Genomic DNA, 25,581 nt, shown 5'->3' with positions numbered 1-25,581 from the left:
TCTCCCAAGGCAATAGAAATAAAAGTAAAAATAAACAAATGAGACCTTACAAATCAAACTTACAAGCCTTTGTACAGCAAAGAAAACCATAAACAAAACAAAAAGACAACCTATGGACTAGGAGAAAATATTTGCAAACAATGTGACCGACAAGGGCTTAATTTCCAAAACATACAAACAGCTAATACAATTCAATAACAAAAAAACAAATTACTCCATCAAAAAATGGGCAGAAGACCTAAATAGGCATTTCTCCAAAGAAGACATATATGGCCAACAGGCACATGAAAAGATGCTCAACATTGCTAATTATTAGATAAATGCATATCAAAACTACAATGAGGTACCAACTCACACTGGTAGGAATGGTCATCATTAAAAAGTCTACAAATAACAAATGCTGAACAGAGTGTGGAGGATGTGGGTGTGTACACTGTTGGTGGGAATGTAAATTAGTGCAGCCGCTATGGAAAACTGTATGGAAGTTCCTCAAAAAACTAAAAATAGAATTGCCATATGATCCTGCAATCCCACTGCTGGGTATACACCTGGAGAAAACTATAATTCAAAAAGATACATGCATCACAATGTTTACAGCAGCACTATTTACAATAGCCAAGACATGGAAACAACCTAAATGTCCATCAGCAGATGAATGGATAAAGAAAATGTGGTATATACCATAATTCCACAATGGAATATTACTCAGCCATTAAAAATGAATGAAATAATGCCATTTGCAGCAACATGGATGGACCTAGAGATTTTCATACTAAGTGAAGTCAGACAGAGAAAGACAAATACCATATGGTATCACTTTTATGTGGAATCTAAAATATGACACAAATGAACTTATCTACAAAAGAGAAACAGACTCAGACAAAGAGAACACACTTGTGGTTGTTGTGAAGGGGGAGGGATGGATTGGGAGTTTGGGATTCGCAGATGCAAACTATTATATATAGAATGGATAAACAACAAGGTCCTACTGTAGAGCACAGGGAACGATATTCTATATCCTATGGTAAACCATAATGGAAAAAAATCTGAGAAAGAATATATGAATGTATAATTGAATCTCTTTGCTCTACAGTAGAAATTAACATAACATTGTAAATCAACTATACGTCAATAAAAAAAAAAAAGAATGAAGTTGGACTCCCTACATCACATCAGATGCAAAAATTAACTCAAAACAGATTAAACTCCTAAACAGGAGTAATGGCTATAGGGCGCAGGGCTTGTTTTGGGGGCAATGAAAATACTCTAAAATTGACTGTGGTGATGGATGCACAACTCTGTGAATATAGTAAAAGTCATGGCATTTCACACATAAAGTAGGTGAATCGTATGTTATGTGAGTTGTATCTCAATAAATATTTTAAAAAATGAGATGAAAGATTATCACTACTGTACCTACAGACATGGAAAGAATAATAAAGGAACACTAGGAACAGCTCCATGCCCACAAATAACTTAGACAAAATGTTCCAATTCCTTGAAAGACAGAAACTACCAACACTGACACAAGGAGAGAGACAATCTGAATAGGCCTATGGCTATTTAAAGAATTGGATCAATAATTAATCATTTCCCAAAAAAGAAAAGTACCAGGTCCAGATGTTTTTACTGCTGAATTTGACCAAACATTTGAGGAAGAAATTGTACCAATTCTCTACAATCCCCTCCCGAAAAGAGAACAGAGAGAACATTCCCTAACTCATTCTATTACCAAGACACTGAAACCAGACTTAAGGCATGTACGAAAAAGAAAGCACAGAGCAGTATCTCTCATGAACACAGATGCAACTAAGTGTTGGCAAGCTGAATCTAACTATGTGTAAAAGGAATTATACACCATAATGAAGTGGGATTTATTTCAAGTGTGCTGGTTTGACTGGCTGGTTCAATAGTAAAAAATTAATTAATGTAATCTATCATACCAACATGCTAAAGAAGAAAACTCATATGATCATATTAGTGATGCAGAAGAGCATGTGACAAAATCCACCATTCATTCTATGACTGAAAACTCTCAGCAAACTAGGAAGAGGGGAGAACTTCAACTTGATAACGAACATCTACAAAAAAACCCTGCCGCTAATGTCATACTTAATGATGAGAAACTGAACACTTTACCCTTATGACTGGGAACAAGGCAAGGATATTCCCTCTTACCACTCCTACTCAACACCTTACTGGAAGGCCTACCTAGTGCAATAGATAGGAAAAGGAAATAAAACCTAAACAGATTGAGAAAGAAGAAATAAAACTGTATTTGTTCACAGATGGAATTACTGTTTACATAGAAAGTCCTGAAGAATCAACAAAAAAACTTCTGTGAATACAACAACATCACAGCACACAAGGTTAACAATATATAAATGTGGACTGCTTTCCCATATAACAACAGAAAACAATCAGAATTTGAAATAGAGAATTCCCTGGCGGTCCAGTGGTTAGGACTCCATGCTTTTACTGCTGAGGGCCCAGGTTCAATCCCTGGGGTTGGGAAACTAACGTGCCGCAAGCAATGCGGTGTGGCAAAAAAAAAAAAAGTACCATTTACAATAGCATACACACACAAATGAAATAATTAGGTATAAATCTAATGATGTACAGGCTCTACATGAGGAAAACTACAAGACTGATGAAAGAAATCAAATATCTAAATAAATGAGGAGACAGTCCATGTTCACAGACTAGAACACTCAACATTATTAAGATGTCAATTCCTTCCCAACTTGATCTTAGATTTATGTAATCCTAGTCAAAATTCCAGCAAGCTGTTTTATAGATATTAACAGATTCTAAGATTTATATGAAAAGACAAAAGACCTAGAATAGCCAACACAATACTGAAGAACAAAGTCGGGGAACTCATACTCTCAACTTAAAAACTTACTGTAAAGCTACAGTAATCAAAACAGAGTGGTAAAACCCCCCCCCCAAAAAAAAAAAAACCAGCGTGGTACTGGCAAAAGAATAGACAAGTAGATCAATGGGACAGAATACAGAGCTCAGAAATAGACTTCCACAAATACAGTCAACTGATCTCTGGCAAAGGAGCAAAGGCAATTTAATTAAGAATAGTCTTTTCAACAAATGATTATGGAACAATTGGACATCCATGTTCAAAAAAAACCCCGAAAACCAAAACCCAAAAGACTTTACACAGACCTTACGACTTTCAAAATAATTATCTCAAAATTGGTAATTATAGCCTAAATGTAAAACACAAAACTATAAAACCACTATGACAAAACATAGGAGAAAACCTAGGTGACCTTGGGTTTGGTGATGAGTCTTTAGCTATTATCCAAAAGCACAATTCATGAAAGAAAAAACTGATGTTGTACTTTATTAAAATTAAAAACTGCTCTTCAAAAGGTACCATTTATTAAGTAAATGGCAACATAAGCTACAGACAGGGAGAAAATATTTGCAAAACACACATCTGAAAGAGGACTGGTATCAAAAATATATAAGGAACTCTTAAAACTCAATCAGAAAACAAACAAGCTAATGAAAATATGGGCAAAGATCTGAACAAATACTTCATCAAAAATGATATGAAGATGGCAAATGAGCATTTGAAAAAAAGCTCAACACCGTATCGTTAGGGAACTGCAAATGAAAATAATGAGAAACCACTACACACCTGTTCGAATGGCTAAAATCTAAACACTGACAACACTAAATATTGACGAGGATGTGAAGCAACAGGAACCCTCACTCATTGCTGGTGGGACTGTAAAATGGTACAGCTGCTTTGGAATATAGTTTGGAAGTTTCTTACAAAACTAAACATGGTTTTACCTTATGACTCAGCAATCACACTCCTAGGTTTTTACTCGACTGATTTAAACCTGAGATTCCACACGAGAAGCTGCATTCAAATGTTCACAGCAGCTTTACTCGTAATAGTCAAGAGCTGGAAGCACCAAGATGTCCTTCAGTGGGGAAATGGGTAAACAGACTGTGGCATAGTCACACGGCGGTAAAAAGAAACAACTTAGGATACATTTAACACATGGAAGAACCTCAAATTATGTTGAGCAAAAGAGCCAGACACAAATAAGTACATACTGTGTGATTCTATTCACACGAAATTCAAGAACAGACAAAACTAATGGGTGTGGGTGGGAGGACACAGGTGTACTTGACTACAAAGGAGCTCCTTCTGAGGTTACAGTAATGTCATGTATCTTTATCTGGATGTTAGCCACGGTTGTATATGTGTGTCAAGATGCACAAATCTGTAAATTTAAGATTTGGGTATTTTACTCTCTGTAATTACATCACAATAAAACTGATTATTTGGGAGGGAAAAGTCAAGATAGTGGTTATTTTAGGGAGAGGTAGAGCGCTGTGATTGGGATAGAGCATTCTGTGACTAGCAAAGTTCTATTTCTTACTCTGGGGGACCATTTAAAAGTTGTTCTTCTTTTAAGAACTTATAAAGCTATACATTTGTTTCATGTACTTTTCTTTACCTGTGCTGTATTTTACTATAAAAAAGTACAAAAACTTAACATCCTTTCAAAGGTGTCCATTTCATCACAGGTTGGGCTGGACTATATAACCTCTAAATAACTTCTAAACTCTAAAACTGTGTGATTCTATATTATTACTATGATAAAAATCAATGAAAATATTCTAAAGCATTTTCTATTTAATGATCTTTTGAAATACCCAGGTTTAAGAAAATAATATGAAAGATTTTCTAGACCAAGCAGATGGATTAAAACTTTTTCCCCAGGGACTTCCCTGGTGGTCCAGTGGCTAAGACTCCCCGCTCCCAAGGCAGGTGGCCTGGGTTCAATCCCTGGTCAGGGAACTAGATCCCCACGCCGCAACTAAGAGTTTGCACGCCGCAACTAAGACATGACTCAGCCAAATAAATAAATAAATATTAAAAAACAAAACAAAACAAAAACTTTTCCCCCCAGATTTATGTTTAATTTTCTACTGTAAAGAACAGAAACCATATCGACGTCCTACCTCAAATATATTTCTAATTCTTTCTCATCTTTAAGTATGTGATTGATAGTTTTCTGGACCAAGAGCCACTGGGTGTCTGGACTTCTCAGCACTATCTCCTGGTCATAAATCCCTGGAAAGTACAACCAACATAAAATCACCAATTAAGGTGTGTACTGACGTTTATCCATACAAAGAACAGAAACGTACAAAGTAGCTGTGTCTGTAATAACCAAAATCTAATAACCTGAATGTCTTTCTACAGGTGAATGCAGAAACAACTTGTGGAAGGAGTATCCATATCCATACAATGGAATGCTTGCTACTCAACAGTAAAAAGCAATGAACTATTGAAACAAGCCACATGAGCAAATCTCAGCATCAATTTCCATTATGCTGAGTAAAAGAAGCCAGACTCCCTCCCTCAAAAAAGAATATACTGTGTGATTTCGTTCAAATGAAATTCCAGAAAATGCAATCTAGAGTGACAGAAAGCAGATGAATCTTGCCTGGAGATGGGGGGTGGTGAGGCAGGGAGGGGTGAGAGGCAAGAAATCACAAAGAGGCACAAGGAAAATTTGGGGTCTGATATCTTCACTCTCTTCATCGTGGTGATGGTTTCATGGGCATGTATGTATGTAAGATCTTATCAGACTGTATACTTTAAGGTGCTTTGTTTTTAAATAATGCTGTAGACACATATAATTCATCTCCCCCTCCACCCTCTCCTATCTTCTGATCATACTGTCCTCATAAGGCGAGGGAAAACAGAAAACACCACCGTTCTAACCTGCACTGACAGCAAAGTTTGTACTGACAACCTTCCTTTGACCAGGGTTATCAAAGTTTTGTTTAAACAGAGGTAACAATTCTTTGAGACAGAATAGGTCTATAAAGCAGGATCCAAAGTACCTGGGTCCTGTCCTTCAGAGCCAGCACATCACATATACCTGGGCAATATGCACAGGTGAGAAATGGAGGCAAGGAGCCCTGTGCTAGCACAGGCACCATACTGCACACAACACTAAACCGGCATCGTCTAGTACACAGTCAGTAATATCTTCAGGTTGAAACACTCTAGTGAAGCAGCCTTGCCTGTTCCGAGGACCTCTTTAGCTTATGCTATGCAGGCCATGTGGCCTAACCGGGGGAAGGCTGAAAGCCTGCTTTGCTTCTCTCTTCCCCAATCCTACAACAGATGAGAGTTTACCATTCCAGTTCGAGGAAGGCTGTCCCAGGAGGGCCATCTCTGGTGCCGAAGACTGGATCACTTGGCATAGACTCCTGTCTCAGATCTATGCAGGTCAAGGCAAAAAGCGAGGCTGGGCTTCTCACTTGAGCTAGTTCACAGGAAGCAACCTTGTAAAGAAACTCCACTCTCCTGGAAGCTCTACCCCTAACTGTCCTATAACATGACCAATTTCTATCTGCAGTGGGATACAATGTAGTCTCGTATTTAAGATAACCAAAAGCCAACAGGCTTCACCATCTGTGACATCTTCAAGATACGAGGGTAAGTGGAACTCTATGTGGAACAACAAAACTTTAACAGAGTAGACTCAACAACGTGAGAGAAACTGCAGTAGGGTAAACACTTCTGTACAAAAACCTCTTTGAGTCCTTTATTAACGTTTGGAGATGTGTGGTACATACAATTAACAGCATCACACCAGCTACAGAAGTACAGGTAACCAAGAATGTACTTCAGAACAAAGATCTCAGAGCAACTTATGGTGTTGCCTGCTCCGAACCTCCACAAAAACCCAACTCTGACACACGCAGGACAGACAATATAACAATTTCACTTTGAAATGGTTCTTTAAAAAAATGACAAGAATCGATAGTTCAAACCCTTTAAAGTGAGATGTGGCAGGTCTCTCGGTGCCATGGCACTGCTTTAGAAGGCCAGCGTGGGCATCTGAAGGTCAGAGTAAGGACCGACTGGGGTGAAGGGAAGAGGTTCGATTTTCAGCGTAGAGAGAGAACAGATGGTCTGAGTGGATACTTTCAGTCCAGGCTCAGTATGGGTCCTGCAGGAATCCAGCAGAAAAATACAGTTTATCAACTGGAAGGCCGAAAAACGCCAGCCAGTCACTTGTGTCACTGATTCCAACTGGGAGACACTGATGCATCAGGAATCATGTACGACATGGTAAGTCTAAGAGGGAGACGCCTGAAAGAAAGACTGGAGCCCACTGTGTCAGATCAGCTCTGATCCTTCCGTGTCACTGGATGCTATGGGCCCGTCTGCTTTCGAGCGTGAGTTAAGGAACGCCTTCTTAATTTCAATGTTCTGCTTTGAAAATAACCAAAGCCCTCCCCCACCCCCAACACCATTCTTCATAAATTCTGTTTCCAAAGTCCTGATTCGGGGTCTAGACTTTTTCCTTTCGCTTCAATTTTGACACCTTCTTGACAGTCCCATTCTTATTTAGAAGCTTCAGGACACGATCTTTGTGATCTAAAACCTTAAGCATGGAGTCTCTGGCCTCACTGATTTGATCCATCACAAGTTTACACCTCTGCATATTCCCCTGAAACAAAAGACATCACATCGTCAGTAAGTAATCTTCGAAACAATGTGGCTTTTAAAGAACTTCTCACCTTTGGATTGAGCCATTTTGAGGCTTTCACACAGAAAAAATGTTTTAGTGTTTCCTGATAATGCAGGCTGAAGTAACAGGTTTTTACTAAAGACATTAGTGGACGAGAGAGGGAAAGGGAGAAGTAAGGAGAGGGAAAGGACTCCTTCAAACCTGTATTAGTTCGTTTATTCGGTGTAAATCATCATCAGTTGCTGCTTTTTTCTTTGGGATGATCCCTTCTTGTAGGTTGGTGAGTCTTTCATAAACATCGTGTTCTAGATTTGTCTGCAACAAACAAGAGGGAGGGCGTCATGACCTCGGAGATACTTTTGTCAAACTCAGGCAAACAACCCACCCTGAATCACCTGTGTAAACTGGTATCGGATCTGTTTGGGTGATAAAATCATTTCTCCCAATGACTAAGATGCAGTAAAGAAAATTGATCAACAATTTACATTACAATTTGCCATAATTCAGAGTCCATCTTCCAGGATAACTTTTGTTTTAAAATTAGTTTATTTATTTTTGGCTGCATTGGGTCTTCGTTGCTGCACACGGGCTTTCTCTAGTTGCAGTGAGTGGGTGCTACTCTTTGCTGGGTGTGTGGGCTCTAGGCACTCAGGCTTCAGTAGTTGTGGCTCACTGGCTCTAGAGCGCAGGCTCAGGAGTTGTGGCGCACAGGCTTAGCTGCTCCGCGGCATGTGGGATCTCCCCGGACCGGGGCTCGAACCCGTGTCCCCTGCATTGGCAGGTGGATTCTCAACCACTGTGCCACCAGGGGAGCCCCCAGGATAACTTATTTATTTGTTTGTTTGTTTGGTCGCACCACATGGCATGTAGGATCTTAGCTCCTCGACCAGGGATCAAACCCGTGCCCCCTGCAGTGGAAGTGCAGAGTCTTAACCACTGGGAAGTCCAAGGATAACTTTTAAATTCTGCCAGGAATTCACAATCCCTCTGAAAAACAAGTCTATAAGTTTCAGAGAAATATGCTTTTATGCTACATAAAAAAAACTAGCCATGGCACTACTTTAAAAACAATACTCATAAAAGACAATGTTCTTCAGATCATTGCTACTCCAAAGATGGAAAGACTTTGTGAGGTTATTTTTTTTATTTTTATATTTTGCGGTACGTGGGCCTCTCACTGTTGTGGCCTCTCCCATTGCGGAGCACACGTGCAGGCTCAGTGGCCATGGCTCACGGGCCCAGCCACTCCACGGCATGTGGGATCTTCCCGGACCGGGGCACGAACCCGTGTCCCCTGCATTGGCAGGCGGATTCTCAACCACTGCGCCACCAGGGAAGCCCGAGGTTATTATTTTGATCACCTCTGCTTTACCTTGTTGAAGGAAGGATTCCCGCCTAGGGTTATGGAAAGGGCTGAACACCTAACACATTGGACAGAAGAGATCAACAGCAGTTTACTAGTCAGTATACTCTCAGCCCAGGGGAAGAGGACACCGCACACCACGCACGGCCACATGGGGGCTGCACTCCATGACAAGCAGGGAACGGAGTGAAGGAGTAGGGGCTGTAGGAGGCAGGCACTGAAGTATCAAGAGGGAGCGGTGCCCCCTGGTACTCCCGGGAGGATGTCACCGGCTTATCTGAGTATCGCAAGCTGGCAGAGAACTGAAGCCCACTATTCAGGAAGAAGTGGGAACTGTGCCTGGTCCCCACGACAAGGAGCAGCGTGAGGGGGAGGAGCTTACACAGCTGGGTCATCTGACGCCCCCTCTTTTTCAGATGTCACGGCAACAGGTAACACTGAACCTTAACTGTACATCTTACAAACTTAAGTTGTTCAGTATATTTCACTTATGGGGACCAAAGCTAAGATATATTTAGATTACAATTACATCCATCCACAGAATAGGTAACAGTAATTATAATATCACACAGCACACATAAAAATTCTACCACGACCCACATTAACTGGGAACACTTCGGAATCACTCTAAAGAAAATGTTCTATGAACTCAGACGTCTCCAGCATCCATCCTTCTTTTCAGCAGGACGTAACAACTGCTAGAGCGCCACCTACCAGCTGCAGCAACTGGGCAGCACAGAGGTGAACCTTCCAGCCTTGGGCACGACAGGATACTCCTTTCTGATTAGCTATTTCCTGCAGCATAGCTTTCTTCTCCTCTGGAACCATAAAAAAAAAAAAAGTATATTTCAATTTTTATAGAGCTAAAGTCATTTGTGTTCAAGCCACTACTTTATTAAGAACTTTACTTAAATATCTTTAAGTCACTGAAAATACAAGTCACAACATGAATAAAAGCTCTTTGTGTCCACACCAGAAGAATTCTTTAAAGACCTACTGTGCTAATCTAGTGAGTTCAAAAGAGAGTAAGTCAGTACTCTAAACTCTTAAATGAAGGAAATGGTCTTTAGTGGGTTGGAGCCTTGCTCATGTGTGAAGCTTGCCAGCGTGTGGAGAGTTTGGGCATGAAGCTTAGAAGCTCTGTGGTGTTATCTAGATCTTGGAGAAGTCACAGGGCTCCAACTTGGGTCACATTTAAATGTAGGTAGAAAAGTCCAGTAACCAGCACTGTAGTAAAATAAATATGAATTGCATCATTTGGACTGGGGAAAGAAACTAGGATTGAGGGGTACCTGTCAAAGGTGAGTTTAGCTGTATCTGTGAAGTTTTAATATCACTGTTTAACTAGGACTTAAAATGTAATTACATAGTACATGGATAATTAAAAAACATTTTTTAAATTAAAAACCTTATTTTATTATTTTAAAAATTAATCTTGAAAAAACCCTACCTATATGTTTGTCAAAACTGATACAGTATACAATTTTGTGGTGGTGGTGATGGTAGGGGAGGCTGTGCATGTTCGGGAGGGGGTGGGGGTGGGACATGGAATTTCTCTTTTGATATGGTTGTGAACCTAAAACTGAGAAACTTTACTTCTCAGAGCAATTAAAAAAAAAACCTCTGTCTACTAGACAAATATTAGCATGAATGGGATGAAAGAATTTTAACCTTTTTGAGAGAACTGTAGATTCACATACAACTGTAAGGAATAATACAGGGAGATCCCATGTACTTTTTTTTTTCACATCTTTATTGGATTATAATTGCTTTACAATGTTGTGGATCCTGTGTACTCTTTATCCACTTTCTCCCAGTGGTAAGATCTTGCAAAACTACAGTCAATATCACAACCATGACACTGACAGAGTCCACTGACCCTATTCAGATTTCACCAGTTTTAGATGGATGTGTATATTTCATTACGAGCATTAAAAAAAACTTTTTAGTTTCACAGAAGTTGCAAAGATAGTCTAGAGATATATCTGGTAAGGGACCTGTATCTAAAACATAGGAAGAATTCTTACCACTCAATGATAAAAAGACAAACCAATTAAAAAGGGCAAAGGATCCAAAAAGACATTTCTTCCAAAAAACATATACAAATGGCCAACATCACATGAAGACATTCAACATCATTAGGCATTAGGGAAATGTAAGTCAAAACCACAGTGAAGTACCACTTCCGACCCATTAGGATGCTGTAATAAAAAAAAGAGTAAGTGCTGCTGTGAGGATATGGAGAAATCCGAAGTATCCTCATGCACTGCCGGTGGGAAAAATGTATTTACTTTGGAAAACGGTCTGGGAGTTGCTAGAATGTTAACTATAGCTACCAAATAACCCAGAAATTCTATTCCTAGGTATATGTCCAAGGGAAATGAAAACAGATGTTCCCACAAAAATGTAGACACATGGGGCTTCCCTGGTGGTGCAGTGGTTAAGAATCCACCTGCCAATGCAGGGTACACGGGTTCGAGCCCTGGTCCGGGAAGATCCCACATGCTGCGAAGCAACTAAGCCTGTGTGCCACAACTACTGAGCCTGCTGCGCTCTAGAGCCCACGAGCCACAACTACTGAAGCCTGCACGCCTAGAGCCCGTGCTCCACAATAAGAGGAGCCACCACAATGAGAAGCCCGCGCATCACAACAAAGAGTAGCCCCCGCTCGCTGCAACTAGAGGAAGCCCACGCGCAGCAATGAAGACCCCACGCAGCCAAAAATAAATAAAATAAATTTATAAAAACAATGCAGACACAAATGATCACAGCACCATTATTCATAATAATCAAAAAGTGGAAACAACCCAAATGCCCATCAAGTGATGAATGGATAAATAAAATGTGGTATATATCCATAAAATAGAATATTATTCGGCAGGAAAATGGAATGAAGTACTCATACATGCTACATGGATGAACCTTGAAATAAGCCTGTCACAGAAGACTGTATAATATATGATTCCGTTCATAGGAAATGTCCAGCACTGGAAATCTACAGAGACGGAAAGCAGATCAGAGGTTGCCGAGGGCTGGGGGTATAGGGAGGAGTGAAGACGGCAGGATTGGGGAGGATGGCTAAGGGTCGTGGAGTCTCTTATTGGGGTAATGAAAATGTTTTAAAACTCACCGTAGTGATGGACGTGCAACTGTGAACATACTAAAAATCACTGAATTGTGCGTGTTAATAGATGAATTGTATGCTACATGAATTATAGTGCAATAAAACTATTACTGGGGAAAAAAGACAGTAAAGAGAGGTCAGGTATCTCTCCTTCACCACTGTCTACATCTTAATAACTGTAGTACAGAATCGCACCCAGGAAACCGCCACTGATATAAAGTGAGTATATGCCATTACAGCATTTTAGACTGATGTGACTGCCACCGCAATCGAGATTCAGAACTATTGCATCACCACAGACATCTCTCCTGTGCCGGACCTTTATGGTCACACCACCCCTGCCCCATGATTAACCCCCAAATCCACTGATTTGTTCTCTACCTCTATAATTTTGTTGCTATATAGATAGAATCACACGATATGTCTTCTTTTTTTCCTTTTGGTATGTGTCCTCCTAAGATTAGCTGTTTCCACCAAGCATAAGCACAATGCCCCTGAGCTCCATCTAAGCTATTACAGGATCAACAGTTCTTTCCTTTCCATTCCTGAGTAGTACTCAATGGCACTATAGTTTGTTTAACCGTTTGATGTCATTTGTGTTGTTTCCAGATTTTGGCTATTACCAAAAAGTTGCTATGAACACCTGTGTACGGATTTTTGTGTGAACACAGGTTTTCATTTTTCCGGGATAAACGCCCAGGAGTGCAACTGTTGGGTCATATGGTAAGTGTATGTTTGGTTTTTATAAAACTGCTAAACTTTTTTTTTTTCCAGAGGAGCTCAGCAATGTATAAGAGACAACTGACTTGTGATATGACAGTGTTCTTCTAAGCTGCTTCCCCAGTGAAACTGGGGAAAATTTTTAAATAACACTTTAAACCTCTGGGAAAGGTCCTAAGGGCAAAGAGCAAAGCAGAAACATCTACTCAAGCAAATCTACGAAAATGTGGAAAGAACAGGGAGTCTGTGGTATTTAAACCAAGACCGCTCCCTCTCTCCTCTCTCCAGTTGAGAGGCGGTGACTCCATCCCAGATTGCTGCATCCCAGCCCACAGAGCCCCCTCTCCGCCAGCCGCTAGGGAGATGGCTCTCCTCCAAGGAGAAGCGAGACATTTCTCATCCTGTTCCGTGCTCACTGCTGCTGAGGCCAAGTCCTGGGCGAGTCTAACTGACATGGGGGCTCCCTTCTTTTGCTCAACCCCACTTGTGGGATGGAGACTGTACCTTAGGCAAGGCGTGCTGAGAACACTGGGGCCCCAGGAGCCCTTCTCCTGGCTTGTTAAATGGTGGCGTCACATTAGGAGAGGCAAACCAAGTGGACATACCCCAGGCTACTCACTCCTCTTCCCCTACCCTGAGTGCTCACCTCCTACAGCAAGGTGTTACTCGGAGAAAAGGCTGTCACTGTCCCACTCCCACCTCCAGAGCCCTAGGCTCAGAGATTCTGCCTGGAGGGAGAAAGAGGCCATAGCACAGGAAGCTTCTAATCTCTTCCCAAAGGAAGTGGCTCCATTTTCAACAGAGTATGCACGTTCATATGCTCCCCAAAGCAGTGGAGAGTGCAGTCAAAGTAGCAGGAAACGTACAGACCCAGTGAAAGGCGCGGCCTAGACTGTGGGCTGGCCAGTTTTCAGGAGAGAACAAAGAGTAAGACAGCTGGCAGGAGCTCTCCTGGGGGCAGAACAAACATCAAACGCTGACCTCAGAAACCATTCTGGCAAGGAGCTACAATACGACTGGATTAGTTTGCAGAGGAATTTGTGTTTAAGGTCAAATTCCAGTACTGTGTTCTAGGAAATCAAATGGCAAGCAAGTAGTGGGGTTTATCAGCTGGATGTAGTCAGGGAAACAGCGGGGGAGAACCGTACTAATGCCACTGTCTTCCCAGGTGACTGTGGGCACCCAAAGCTGTGCCTCCCCAAGGAGTAACGACAGAGGCTTATTAACACTTGGTGGCGTTGGCGGGGTGCAGGTGATTAGACTTCACTAAAAGAATCCAGCCACTCGCTAAACAGATAAACAAGCAAATAGCAAATAACTATAGTGGGTCTTGGAGGAGATGGGGAGATCAGTACCAGGAGTTGCTACAATATAGTATCTAAAATGTCCAGTTTCTAAGAAAAATTATGAGGCATGCAAAGAAACAGGAAAGTATGACCCATACACAGGGAAAGAGAAACAGGCACCAGAAACTGCTTGAGAGAGTGACCAGATGTCAGATTTATCAGAAAAAGATTTCAAAGTAGTCGTTATGAATAAATTCACAGAATGAAAAGCATGAGTGAAGAAGTAAAAGAAGGTATGATGATCACGTCACATTAAATAGAGAAAATCAGTAGAGAGACAGAAATTACTTTTTAAGAAAAGAACCAAATGGAAATTCTGGAGTTAAAAAGTACAGTAGACAAAATGTTAAAAATCCACTAGAGGGGCTCAACAGTAGACCTGAACTGGTACAAGAGAATTAGTAGTTGAAGACAGACCAACAGCACAGAAGAACTGAAGGGAGAAAGAAATGAAGAAGAATGAACAGGGCCTCAAAGAAACATGAAACACCACTAAGAGCACCAAAACATGTATAAAGGAGTACCGAAAGGAAAAGAGAGAAAGGAGGAGAAATATTCAAAGAAAAAATGGCTGAAGACTTCTCACATTTACTGAAAACCAATAAACTATATATCCAGGAAGCTCAAGGAACCCTAAGTGTGATAAATGCAAAGATACAAATAGACATATTATAGTATTATAAAAATGTTGAAAGTCAAAGTTGAGAAAATCAAAAAAAAAAAAAAAAGTTGAGAAAATCTTCAAAGGAGCAAGACAAAACATGATGCATCATTTACAAGATAACCCCAATAAAATCAGCAGCTGACTTCTCTAGAGAAACAATGGAGGCTAGAAAGCAGTGGGATAACATTCAAAATGCTCAAAGGAACGTATGAGAGATCTAGTTTCTCTTCACCCCCATTTGGCATTATCAGTGTTTTTAATTTCAGTTATTTTGGCTGTGCTGCGTGGCTTGTGGGATCTTAGTTCCCTGACCAGGGATTGAACTCTGGTTCCCGGCAGTGAAAGCGCCAAGCCCTAACCACTGGACTGCCAGGGAATTCCCTAATTTCTGTTATTTTGGTAGGCATCTCAATTTAAGTTCCTCTAATGGCTAGGGATAAACGCTTTTTAAAAATTAAATTTTACTGCTTTCTGTTCCAGAATCCAGTCAAGATACCACAGTACATTTACTTGTCATGTCTCCTGAGACTCCTTTTGGCCTGATGGCTTCTCAGACTTCCCTTGCTTCTGATGACCTTGACAGTTTTAAAGAGTACTGGTTAACTATTTTGTAGGATGACCTTCTAGTTAGATTTCTCTGATGTTTTGTTAGGATTAGATAGTGGTTATAGATTTTTGAGAGGAGACATAGAGAAGTACCATTGTCATCACTGCCTGAGGAGGGTACGTATTATTACATGATTCATTACTATTGAAATTGACTTTGATCACCTGGCTGAGGGGATGTTTGTCACATGTCTCCACTGTAAAGAGAGAGAGACACCCTCTTCCACACTGCACACTTTGGAACAACAAAGTCTCTACATAGCCCACACTTAAGGACTAGGATTTATATTCCCTTGGACATCTTCTCAGGTGCTTGCCATCCATGCATCTTCTTTGGTGAAATGTCTCTTTATGCCTTTGTCCATTTTCTAACTGGATTATTGTTTTTATTTACTGTTAAGTACTGAGAGTTCCTAATATATATCCTAGACATGAGTCCTTTATTAGAGATGTAGTCTGCTAATATTCCCTCCCAGTCTATAGCTTGTCTTTTCATCCTCCTAATAGGGTCTTTCACAGATAAAAAAAGATTTTATGAAGTCCAATTTATTGATTGATTTTCTTTTAGAGATGGTGTTTTTGGTGTTATGTCTAAGAATTGTTCACCATGCCCTAGGTTTTGAAGACCTTCTCCTAGGTTTTTTTCCTAAAAGTTTTATAGTTTTACATTTAAATCTATTATCCATTTTGAGTTAATTTTTGCATGAAGTGTGAGGATTAGGTTGAGGTCCCCCCTGCCCCCACCAAACATATGGATGTCCAGCATTATTTGTTAAAGAGACTCTCCTTCCTCCATTGAATTCCTTTTGCACTTTGGTCAAAAATCAGTTGGGCATATTTGTGTGAGTCTATTTCTGCATTTTTTATTCCATTCCTGTCATCAACACGTCTATCCTTCTGCAAACACCATGCTGTTTTGAGTACTGAAGCTAAAGAAGATTTGGTAAGAAGATTTCTGTTGTTTTTCAAGATTATTTTACCTATTCTAGTCCCTGTGTCTCTCCACATAATGTTTAGAACAAGCTTTACTAAGTTTACAAAAACCTCTGTGATTTTGGTAGAAATTGCAGTAAATGTATCGGTCAACCTAGGGAGAACCGACATCTTTGAGTTTTTCTAATCATGAGTGCTGTATGCCTCTTCATTTATTTAGATCTTCTTTCATTTCTTTCATCAGCATTTTTCAGTTTTCAGCAAACACGTCCTGTACATGTTTTGCTAGATTTGTACCTGAGTATATCACTTTGGGGGGAATAATTGTAAATGGCATTATGCTTTCAATATGTTTCCACAACATTCCAGGTATCTAAAATTATAATTGATTTTTTTCATATTGATATTGTAGCCTGTGACCTTGCTGAACTTATTTACTAGTTTCAGGGATTTTTAGTAGAATCCTTGAGATTTTCTATGTAGACAATGATGTCATTTGCAAATAGTTTTATTTATTCCTTTCCAACTGTATAGCCTTCTATCTCTTTTTTCCTTACTTTACGATGTGGCTAGAACTTCCAGTTCTATCCTAAGTTAAGAGTGGTGACAGAAGACAGTCTTATCCTTTTGCTAATCACAGGTAGAAAGCATTCAGTCTTCACCATTAAGTATAATGTTAGCTCTAGTTTTTTTGTAGACTTTTTATCAAGTTGAGGAAGTCTTCCTCCTTCTCTATTTTTGAGTTTTTATCATGAAAACGTTTTGAATTTTGTCAAACAAATTTTCTGCATTAATTGATATGATCATGTGATTTTTCTTTAGCTTCTGTTGTGGGTTGAATTGTGTCCCTCCAAAAGATGTTTAAGTTCTAACCCTTGGTACTTGTGAACGTGATCTTATTTGGAAGAGGGTCTTTGCAGATGTAATCAAGTTAAGAAGTCATACTGAATTAGGGTGGTCCTAAATCCAAAGAGTCAAGAAACACAGGGAGGAATGCTCTGTTGGAGATGGGGGCAGAAACTGGAGTAACGCAGTAGCAGGCCGAAGAATAACTAGGGTTGCTGGCAACCACCAGAAGCTAAAAAGAGGCAAGGAAGGATTCTTTTCTACAGCCTTCAGAGAGGGCATGATCCGGCTGATACCTTGATTTTGGACTTCTGGCCTCCAGAACTATGAGAGAATATATTTGTTATTTTAGGCTATCCACCTTGTAGTACTTTGTTATGGCAGCCCTAGGAAACTAATATAACCTGTTAAAAACAGTGAATTACACTGATTTTCAAGTGCTGAACTAACCTTGCAGAGCTGTAACAAATCCTACTTGATCAAGGTGTAAAATTCTACTTAGATATTGCTGGATTAAATTTGCTAACGTTTTGTTAAGAATTTTTACAACTATATTCATTAAGGAATATTGATATGTAGCTTTCTATATTTGTACTCTGTCTTGTTTCTGTATCAGGAAAATATTGGCTTCATAAAATGAAGTGTTCCCTCCTATATTTGAAAGAGATTGTGGGAAATTGGTGTTGATTCCTCTTTAAACGTTTGGTAGGGCTTCCCTGGTGGCGCAATGGTTGAGAGTCCGCCTGCCGATGCAGGGGACACAGGTTTGTGCCCCGGTCCGGGAAGATCCCACATGCCGCGGAGTGGCTGGGCCCGTGAGCCATGGCCGATGAGCCTGCGTGTCCGGAGCCTGTGCTCCGCAACAGGAGAGGCCACAACAGTGAGAGGCCAGCGTACCGCAAAACAAACAAACAAACAAAAAAAACGTTTGGTAGAACTTCCCAGTAAAAGTATCTGAGCCTATAGATTCCTGTTTGGAAGCTTTTAAATTATGGATTCAACTTATTTAATGGTTATAAGACTACTCAGATTGCCTGTTTCTGATTGAGTTTTGCTAGTATGTGGCTTTTAAGGAATTGGTCTACTTCATCTAAGCAGCTGACTTTATGAGCATAAAGTTGTTTGTAGTATTTCCTTATGCTTTTAATGGCTGCACAGTCTTAGTAATATCCTGTTTCCTTCTTTTTAAAAAATTTTTATTTCATATTGGAGTACAGTTGACCAACAATGTTGTGTTGGTTTCGGGAGTACAGGAATGTGATTCAGTTACACATATACATGTATCTATTCTTTTTCAAATTCTTTTCCCATTTAGGTTATTACAGCATACTGAGCAGACTTGCCTGTGCTACACAGTAGGTACTTGTTGGTTATCTATTTTAAAAATAGCAGCCTGTACATGTCAATTCCAAACTCCCAATCTATCCCTCCCCCCCACTCTTCCCTCCTGGTAACAATAAGTTCGTTCTCTAAGTCTTTGAGTCTGTTTCTGTTTTGTAAAGAAGTTCATTCGTATTTTTTTTCTCCTCCACATATAAGCGAAATCATATGATATTTGTCTTTTTCTGTATGATATACTTCACTTAGTATGATAATCTCCATCCATGTTGCTGCAAATGGCATTATTTCATTCTGGGTAATATTCTATTGTATATATGTACCACACCTTCTTAATACATTCCTCTGTTGATGGGCACTATGGTTGCTTCCATGTCTTGGCTATTGTAAATACTGCTACAATGAACATCAGGGTGCATGTATCCTTTCGAACCATGTTTTTCTCCAATATATGCCCAGGAGTGGGACTGCTGGATCATATGGTACTTCTATTTTCAGTTGTTTAAGGAACCTGCATGCTGTTCTCCATAGTGGCTGTACTAATTTACATTCCCATTAATAGTGTAGGAAGATTCCCTTTTCTCCACACCCTTTCCAGCATTTACTGTTTGTAGATTTTTTGACAATAGTCATTCTGACTGGTGTGAGGTGGTAACTCATTGTAGTTTTGATATGCATTTCTCTAATAATTAGTGAGGTTGAACATCTTTTCATGTGCCTCTTGACCATCTGTATGTCTTCTTTGGAGAAATGTCTATTTAGGTCTTCTGCCCATTTTTTGATTGAGTTGTTTGTTTTGATGACACTGAGCTGCATGAGCTGTTGGTAAATTTTGGAGACGAATCCCTTGTGAGCTGCATCACTTGCAAATATTTTCTTCCATTCTGTGGGTTGTCTTCTTGTTTTGTTTATGGGCTCCTTTGCTGTACAAAGCTTTTTAGTTTAATCAGGTCCCATTTGTTTATTTTTGTTTTTATTTCCATTACTCTGGGAGACGGATCAAAAAAGATACTGCTGCAATTTATGTCAGAGAGTGTTCTGCCTGTTTTCCTCTAAGAGTTTTATAATGTCTCGTCTTACATTTAGGTCTTTAATCCATTTTGAGTTTATTTTTGTGTATGGTGTTAAAGAATGTTCTAACTTCATTTTCTGACATGTAGCTGTCCAGTTTTCCAGCACCATTTATTGAAGAGACTGTCCCCCCTCCACTGTATTGTACTATCTTTCCTCCATTGCCTCCTCTGTCATAGATTAATTGACCACAGGTGCATGGGTTTACTTCTGGGCTCCCTATCCTGTTCCATTGATGTGTATTTCTGTTTTTGTGCCAGTAACATACTGTTGTGATGACCATAGCTTTGTAGTATAGTCTGAAGTCAGGGAGCGTGATCCCTCCAGCTCCATTTTTCTCTTTCAAGATTGCTTTGGCTAATACGGGGTCTTTCGTGTCTCCATACAAATTTTGAGACTGTAGATTGCCTTGGGTGGTATAGTCATTTTGAGAATACTGATTCTTCCAATCTAAGAACACAGTATATCTTTCCATGTGGTTGGGTCATTTTTGATTTCTTTCATCAGCATCTTAGAGTTTTTGGAGTACAGGTCTTTTGCCTCCTTAGGTAGGTTCATTCCTAGGTATTTTATTCTTTATGATGTGGTGGTAAATGGGATTGTTTCTTTAATTTCTCTTTCTGATCTCTTGTTGTTAGTGTATAGAAATGCAACAGATTCTGTGTATTAATTTTATATGCTGTAACTTTACTCAATTCACCGATGAGCTCTAGTAGCATCTTCAGGATTCTCTATGTATAATGACATGTCATCTGCAAAAAGTGAGTTTTACTTCTTTTCCAATTTGGATGACTTTTTTTTTTTTCTTTCTCTGATTGCTGTGGTTAGGACTTCCAAAACTATGTTGAATAAAAGTAGCGAGAGTGGCCATCCTTGTCTTGCTCCTGACCTTCCAGGAAATGCTTTCAGCTTTTCACTGTTGAGTATGATGTTAGCTGTAGGTTTGTCATATATGGTCTTTATTATGTTGAGGTATGTTCCCTCTATGTCCACTTTCTGGAGAGTTTTTATCATAAATGGGTATTGAATTTTGTCAAAAGCTTTTTCTGCACCTATTGAGATGATCATATAGGTTTTATTCTTCAATTATTTGTTAATATGGTGTATCACATGGATTGATTTGCAGATACTGAAAAATCCTTGCACCCTAGGATAAAACCCACTTGATCATGGTGTATGACCCTTTTAATGTGTTATTGGATTTGGTTTGCTAGTATTTTGTTGAGGATTTTTGCGTCTACGTTCATCAGTGATATTGGCCTGTAACTTTCTTTTTTTGTGGTATCTTTGTCTAGTTTTGGTATCAGGGTGATGGTGGTCTCATAGAATGAGCTTGGGAGTATTCCTTCCTCTGCAATTTTTTGAAACAGTTTCAGAAGGATAGGTGTTAGTGCTTCTCTAAATGTTTGATAGAATTCAACTGTGAAGCCATCTGGTCCTGGGCTTTTGTTGTTGGGAGTTTTTTAATCACAGTTTCAATTTCAGTACTTGTGATTGGTCTGTTCATATTTTCTATTTTTTCCTGGTTCACTCTTGGAAGATTGTACCTTTCTAAGGATTTGTCTTTCTTCCAGGTTGTCCATTTTACTGGCATACAGCTGCATGTAGTAGTCTCTTATGATCCTTTGTATTTCTGTGGTGTCAGTTGTAACTTCTCCTTTTTCATTTCTAATCTTACTGATTTGAGTCCTCTTTTTTTTCTTGATGAGCCTGGCTAAAGGTTTATCAATTTTGTTTCTTTTCAAAGAACCAGCTTTTAGTTTTATTCATCTTTGCTATTGTTTTCTTCATCTCAATTTCATTTATTTCTGCTCTGATCTTTATGATTTCTTCTAACTTTGGGTTTTGTTTGTTCTTCTTTCTCTAGTTGCTTTAGGTATAAGGTTAGATTGTTTATTTGAGATTTTTCTTGTTTCCTGAGCTAAGATTGTATTGCTACAAACTTCCCTCTTAGAACTTTTTTTTGCTGCATCCCATAGGTTTTGGATCATTGTGTTTTCATTTTCATTTGTCTCTAGGTATTTTCTGATTGCCTCTTTGATTTCTTCAGTGACCCATTGGTTGTTTAGTAGCATATTGTTTAGCCTCCACGTGCCTGCGGTTTTTGCAGTTTTTTCTTGTAGTTGATTTCTCATCTCATAGCGTTGTGGTTGGAAAAGATGCTTGATATGATTTCAGTTTCTTAAATTTACTGAGGATTGATTTGTGACCCAAGATGTAATCTATCCTGGAGAATGTTCCATGTGCAGTTGAGAAGAATATGTATTCTGCTGCTTTTGTATGGAATGCTCTAAAAATATCAATTAAGTCCATCTGGTCTAATGTGTCATTTAAGGCCTGTGTTTCCTTACTGATTTTCTGACTGGATGATCTGTTCATTTTTGAAAGCAGGGTGTTAAAGTCCTCCAGTATTACTGTGTTACTGTCAATTTCTCCCTTTATAGCTGTTAATATTTGCCTTCTATATTGAGGTGCTCCTATGTTCAGTGAATATCTATTTATAACTATTATATCTTCTTAGATTGATCCCTTGATCATTATGTAGTGTTCTTCTTTGTCTCTTGTAATAGTCTTTATTTTAAAGTCTATTTTGTCTTTTATGAGTATTGCTACTCCAGCTTTCTTCTGATCTCCATTTGCATGGAATACCTTTTCCCATCTCTTCACTTTCATTCTGTATGTGTCTCTAGATCTGAAGTGGGTCTCTTGTAGACAGCATATATACAGGTCTTGTTTTTGTATCCATTCAGCCAGTCTATGTCTTTCGGTTAGAGTGTTTAATCTGTTTACACTTAAGGTAATTATCGATATGTGTGTTCTTATTGCCATTTTGTTAACTATTTTGGATTTGTTATTGCAGGTGGTTTTTCTTCCCTTCCTCTTTGTTCTCTTCCCTTGTGATTTGATGCTGTGTTTGGATTCCTTTTTTGTGTATCTATTGTAGATTTTCAGTTTGCGGTTACCATGAGGTTTTGATATAGCAGTCTATATATAAATAAGATTGTTTTAAGTTGCTGGTCTTTTAATTTCAAATCCATTTCCAACATCCTGCATTTGTGCTCTCCTCTTCTCACAATTTTGCTGGTTTTGATATCATATTGTGTGCAGATGATTTCCTACCTTTACTGTATGTTTGCCTTTTACTGGTGAGCTTTTCCAATTGTAATTTTCTTGTTTCTATAGTAGTTTTGGTCTCTTCTTTTTCACTTAGAGAAGTTCCTTTAGAATTTGTTGCAAAGCTGGTCTGGTGGTGCTGAATTTTCCTAGCTTCTGCTTGTCTGTAAAGCTTTTGATTTCTCTGTCGAATCTGAATGAGAGCCTTGCTGGGTAGAGTAATCTTGGTTGTAGGTCCTTCCCTTTCCTCACTGTAAATATATCTCACCACTCCCTTCTGGCCTGAAAAGTTTCTGCTAAGAAATCAGCCGATAACTTCATGGGAGTTCCTTTGTATGTTATTTGTTGCTTTTCCGTTGTTGCTTTTAACATTTTTTTCTGTCTTTAATTTTTGTCAGTTTGATTACTATGTGTCTCAGCATGTTCCTCCTTGGAATTATTCTGCCTGGGACGCTCTGCGCTTCCTGGACTTGGTTGACTGTTTCCTTTCCCATGTTAGAGAAGTCGTCAGCTATTATCTCTTCACATATTTTCTCAGGTTCTTTCTCTCTCCTCCTTCTGGGCCCCCTATAATGTGAATGTTGGTGCATTTAATGTTGTCCCAGAGGTCTCTCAGACTGTCTTCATTTCTTTTCATTCTTTTTTCTTTATTCTGTTCCGTGGCAGTGATTTATACCATTCTGTCTTGTAGGTCACTTATCCATTTTTCTGCCTCAGTTATTGTGCTATCGATTCCTTCTAGTGTAATTTTCATTTTAGTTATAGTGTTGTTCACCTCTGTTTGTTTGTTCTTTAGCTCTTCTGGGTCTTTGTTAAACATTTCTTGCATCTTCTCGATCTCTGCCTCCATTCTTTTTCTGAGGTCTTGGATCACCTCCGCTATCATTATTTTGAATTCTTTTTCTGGTAGGTTGCCTATCTCTACTTCACTTAGTTGTTCTTCTGGGGTTTTTACCTTGTTCTTTCATCTGGGACATATTCCTCTGCCGTTTCATTTTGTCTAACTTTCTGTGATTGTGGTTTCCATTCCGCAGGCTACAGGATTGTAGTTCTTGCTTCTGCTGTCTGCCCTCAGGTGAATGAGGCTAGATTAGGCTTGTGCAGGCTTCCTGATGTGAGGGACTGGTTCCTGCCCAGTGGTGGGTGGAGCTGGGTCTTGTTCCTCTGGTGGGCAGGGCCATGCTCAGGAAGACTTTAAGCTGCGTGTCTGCTGAGGGGTGGGGCTGTGTTCTGCCCTGTTGGTCATTTGGCCTGAGGTGTTACAGCATGGAGCCTACAGGCTGTTGGGTGGGGCTAATGGTGGCCTCTGGGAGGGCTCACTCCAACGAGTACTCCCCAGAACTGCTGCTCCTGGTGTTATTGTCCCTGTAGTGAGCCACGGCCATCCCCCACCTCGGCAGGAGACCATCCAATACTAGCAGGTAGGTCTGCCTGTCTCTTATGGGGTCACTGCTTCTTACCCCTGGGTCCTGGTGTGCGTGGGACCTTGTGTGCGCCCCCCAAGACTGGAGTTTCTTTTCCTCCCAGTCCTGTGGAATTTCTGCAATCAAACCCTGCTGGCCTTCAAAGCCAGATTCTCTGGGGGCTCCTCCTTCTCTTGTCAGACTGCCAGGCTGGGAAGCCTGATGTGGGGCTCAGAACTTTCACTCCTGTGGGAGAACATCTGTGGTATAACTGTTTTCCAGTTTGTGAGTTGCCCACCTGGCGGGTATGGGATTTGATTTTATAGCGACTGCGCCCCTCCGACCATCTCATTGTGGCTTCTTCATCTTTGGATGTAGGCTGTCTTTTTCAGTAGGTTCTAGTGCGCTTTTTTTTGTTGATGTTTGTTCAGCAGTTAGTTGTGGTTTTGGTGTTTTTTTAAGAAGGGCTGAGCTCACATCCTTCTACTCTGCCATCTTGAGCTAATCTCTGACACAGAATATCATGTGTCAAGCACTGTTTGTTGCCATGCTTGCATATGCAGTAAGTATACGGCTGTTGTCTGCAGATGTTTGCAGTGCTGCCTCTCCTGTTTCCTTCTTCACATTCATGATTTATGTCCTCTCTCTTCTACCTTCTTCAGTCTTGCTAGAGATTTATTTATTTTATTGATTTTTCTTTTAAAGAATTAGCTTTTTCATTTTATTATTTTCTGTTTTCAATTTCACTGATTTCTGCTTTTTTCACTATTTTCTTCCTTGTACCTGCTTTGAGTTTATGTTGTTCTTTTTTTTCTCGTTTTTTGATGTAGAAGCTGTGACTGAGATATTTCCTCTTTTTTTAAATTTTTTTGTGGTATCCGGGCCTCTCACTGTTGTGCCCTCTCCCGTTGCGGAGCACAGGCTCTGCGGCCGAGGCTCACGGGCCCAACCGCTCCGCGGCATGTGGGATCTTCCTGGACCGGGGCACGAACCCGTGTCCCCTGCATTGGCAGGCGGACTCTCAACCACTGCGCCACCAGGGAAGCCCTCCTCCTCTGTTTTGATATAAACATTTAGTGCTATAGATTTTCCTGTTGGCACTGCTTTAGTTGCCTTCCACATATTTTGGTATGTTGTTCTTTTATCTTCATTCAGTTTTAAGTATTTTTAAAAACTCCCCTTTAGAATTCCTCTTTGACCCATTATTTAGAAGTGTGTTGCTTAATCCATGGCTTGGAGGTTTTATCTGTCACTGGTTTCTAGTTTGATTCCATTATGGTCAATGAAGATACTTTATATTTTTCTATATGATTTCAATTCTCCCTAATTTGTTGAGGTTTATGATCCTAAATATGGTCTGTCTTTACATGTTCTGTGTGCACTTGAGAGAATATGTATTCTGCTGCAGTTCTAGTGTCCTATAATGTCTACTAGATGTTGGTTCGTGGTGTTCACTTCTTGTATATCCTTCTGATTTTCTGTCAAGTACTTCTATCAACTGCCGAGAAGAGGGTG

General features: G+C 39.8%; 1 protein-coding gene across 7 annotated transcripts in view; it reads right to left on the bottom strand.

Annotated features, from left to right (window-relative positions):
• Window positions 1-5,000: 5,000 nt before the first annotated feature.
• The window catches only part of SAP130 (Sin3A associated protein 130), a 76,948-nt gene continuing 56,367 nt past the window's right edge, over window positions 5,001-25,581 (bottom strand). For 6 of the 7 annotated variants that reach the window (XM_024738034.1, XM_024738036.1, XM_024738035.1 and 3 more), the window contains 3 exons: window positions 9,616-9,719; window positions 7,740-7,853; window positions 7,359-7,517 (listed from right to left, as the gene is read on the bottom strand). In XM_024738034.1, the coding sequence (XP_024593802.1) occupies window positions 7,359-7,517; window positions 7,740-7,853; window positions 9,616-9,719 (377 nt within the window). Of the gene's footprint in view, window positions 7,518-7,739; window positions 7,854-9,615; window positions 9,720-25,581 lie in introns of all 7 variants that reach the window. The other variant, XM_024738040.1, reaches the window with a different exon arrangement.

This window comes from Neophocaena asiaeorientalis, unplaced genomic scaffold (assembly GCF_003031525.2).
Source record: "Neophocaena asiaeorientalis asiaeorientalis breed wild unplaced genomic scaffold, Neophocaena_asiaeorientalis_V1.1 scaffold98, whole genome shotgun sequence".
Classification (NCBI taxonomy): domain Eukaryota; kingdom Metazoa; phylum Chordata; class Mammalia; order Artiodactyla; family Phocoenidae; genus Neophocaena; species Neophocaena asiaeorientalis.
The sequence above is the reverse complement of the archived record's forward strand: the minus strand, read 5'-3'. Positions and strand labels throughout refer to the sequence as shown.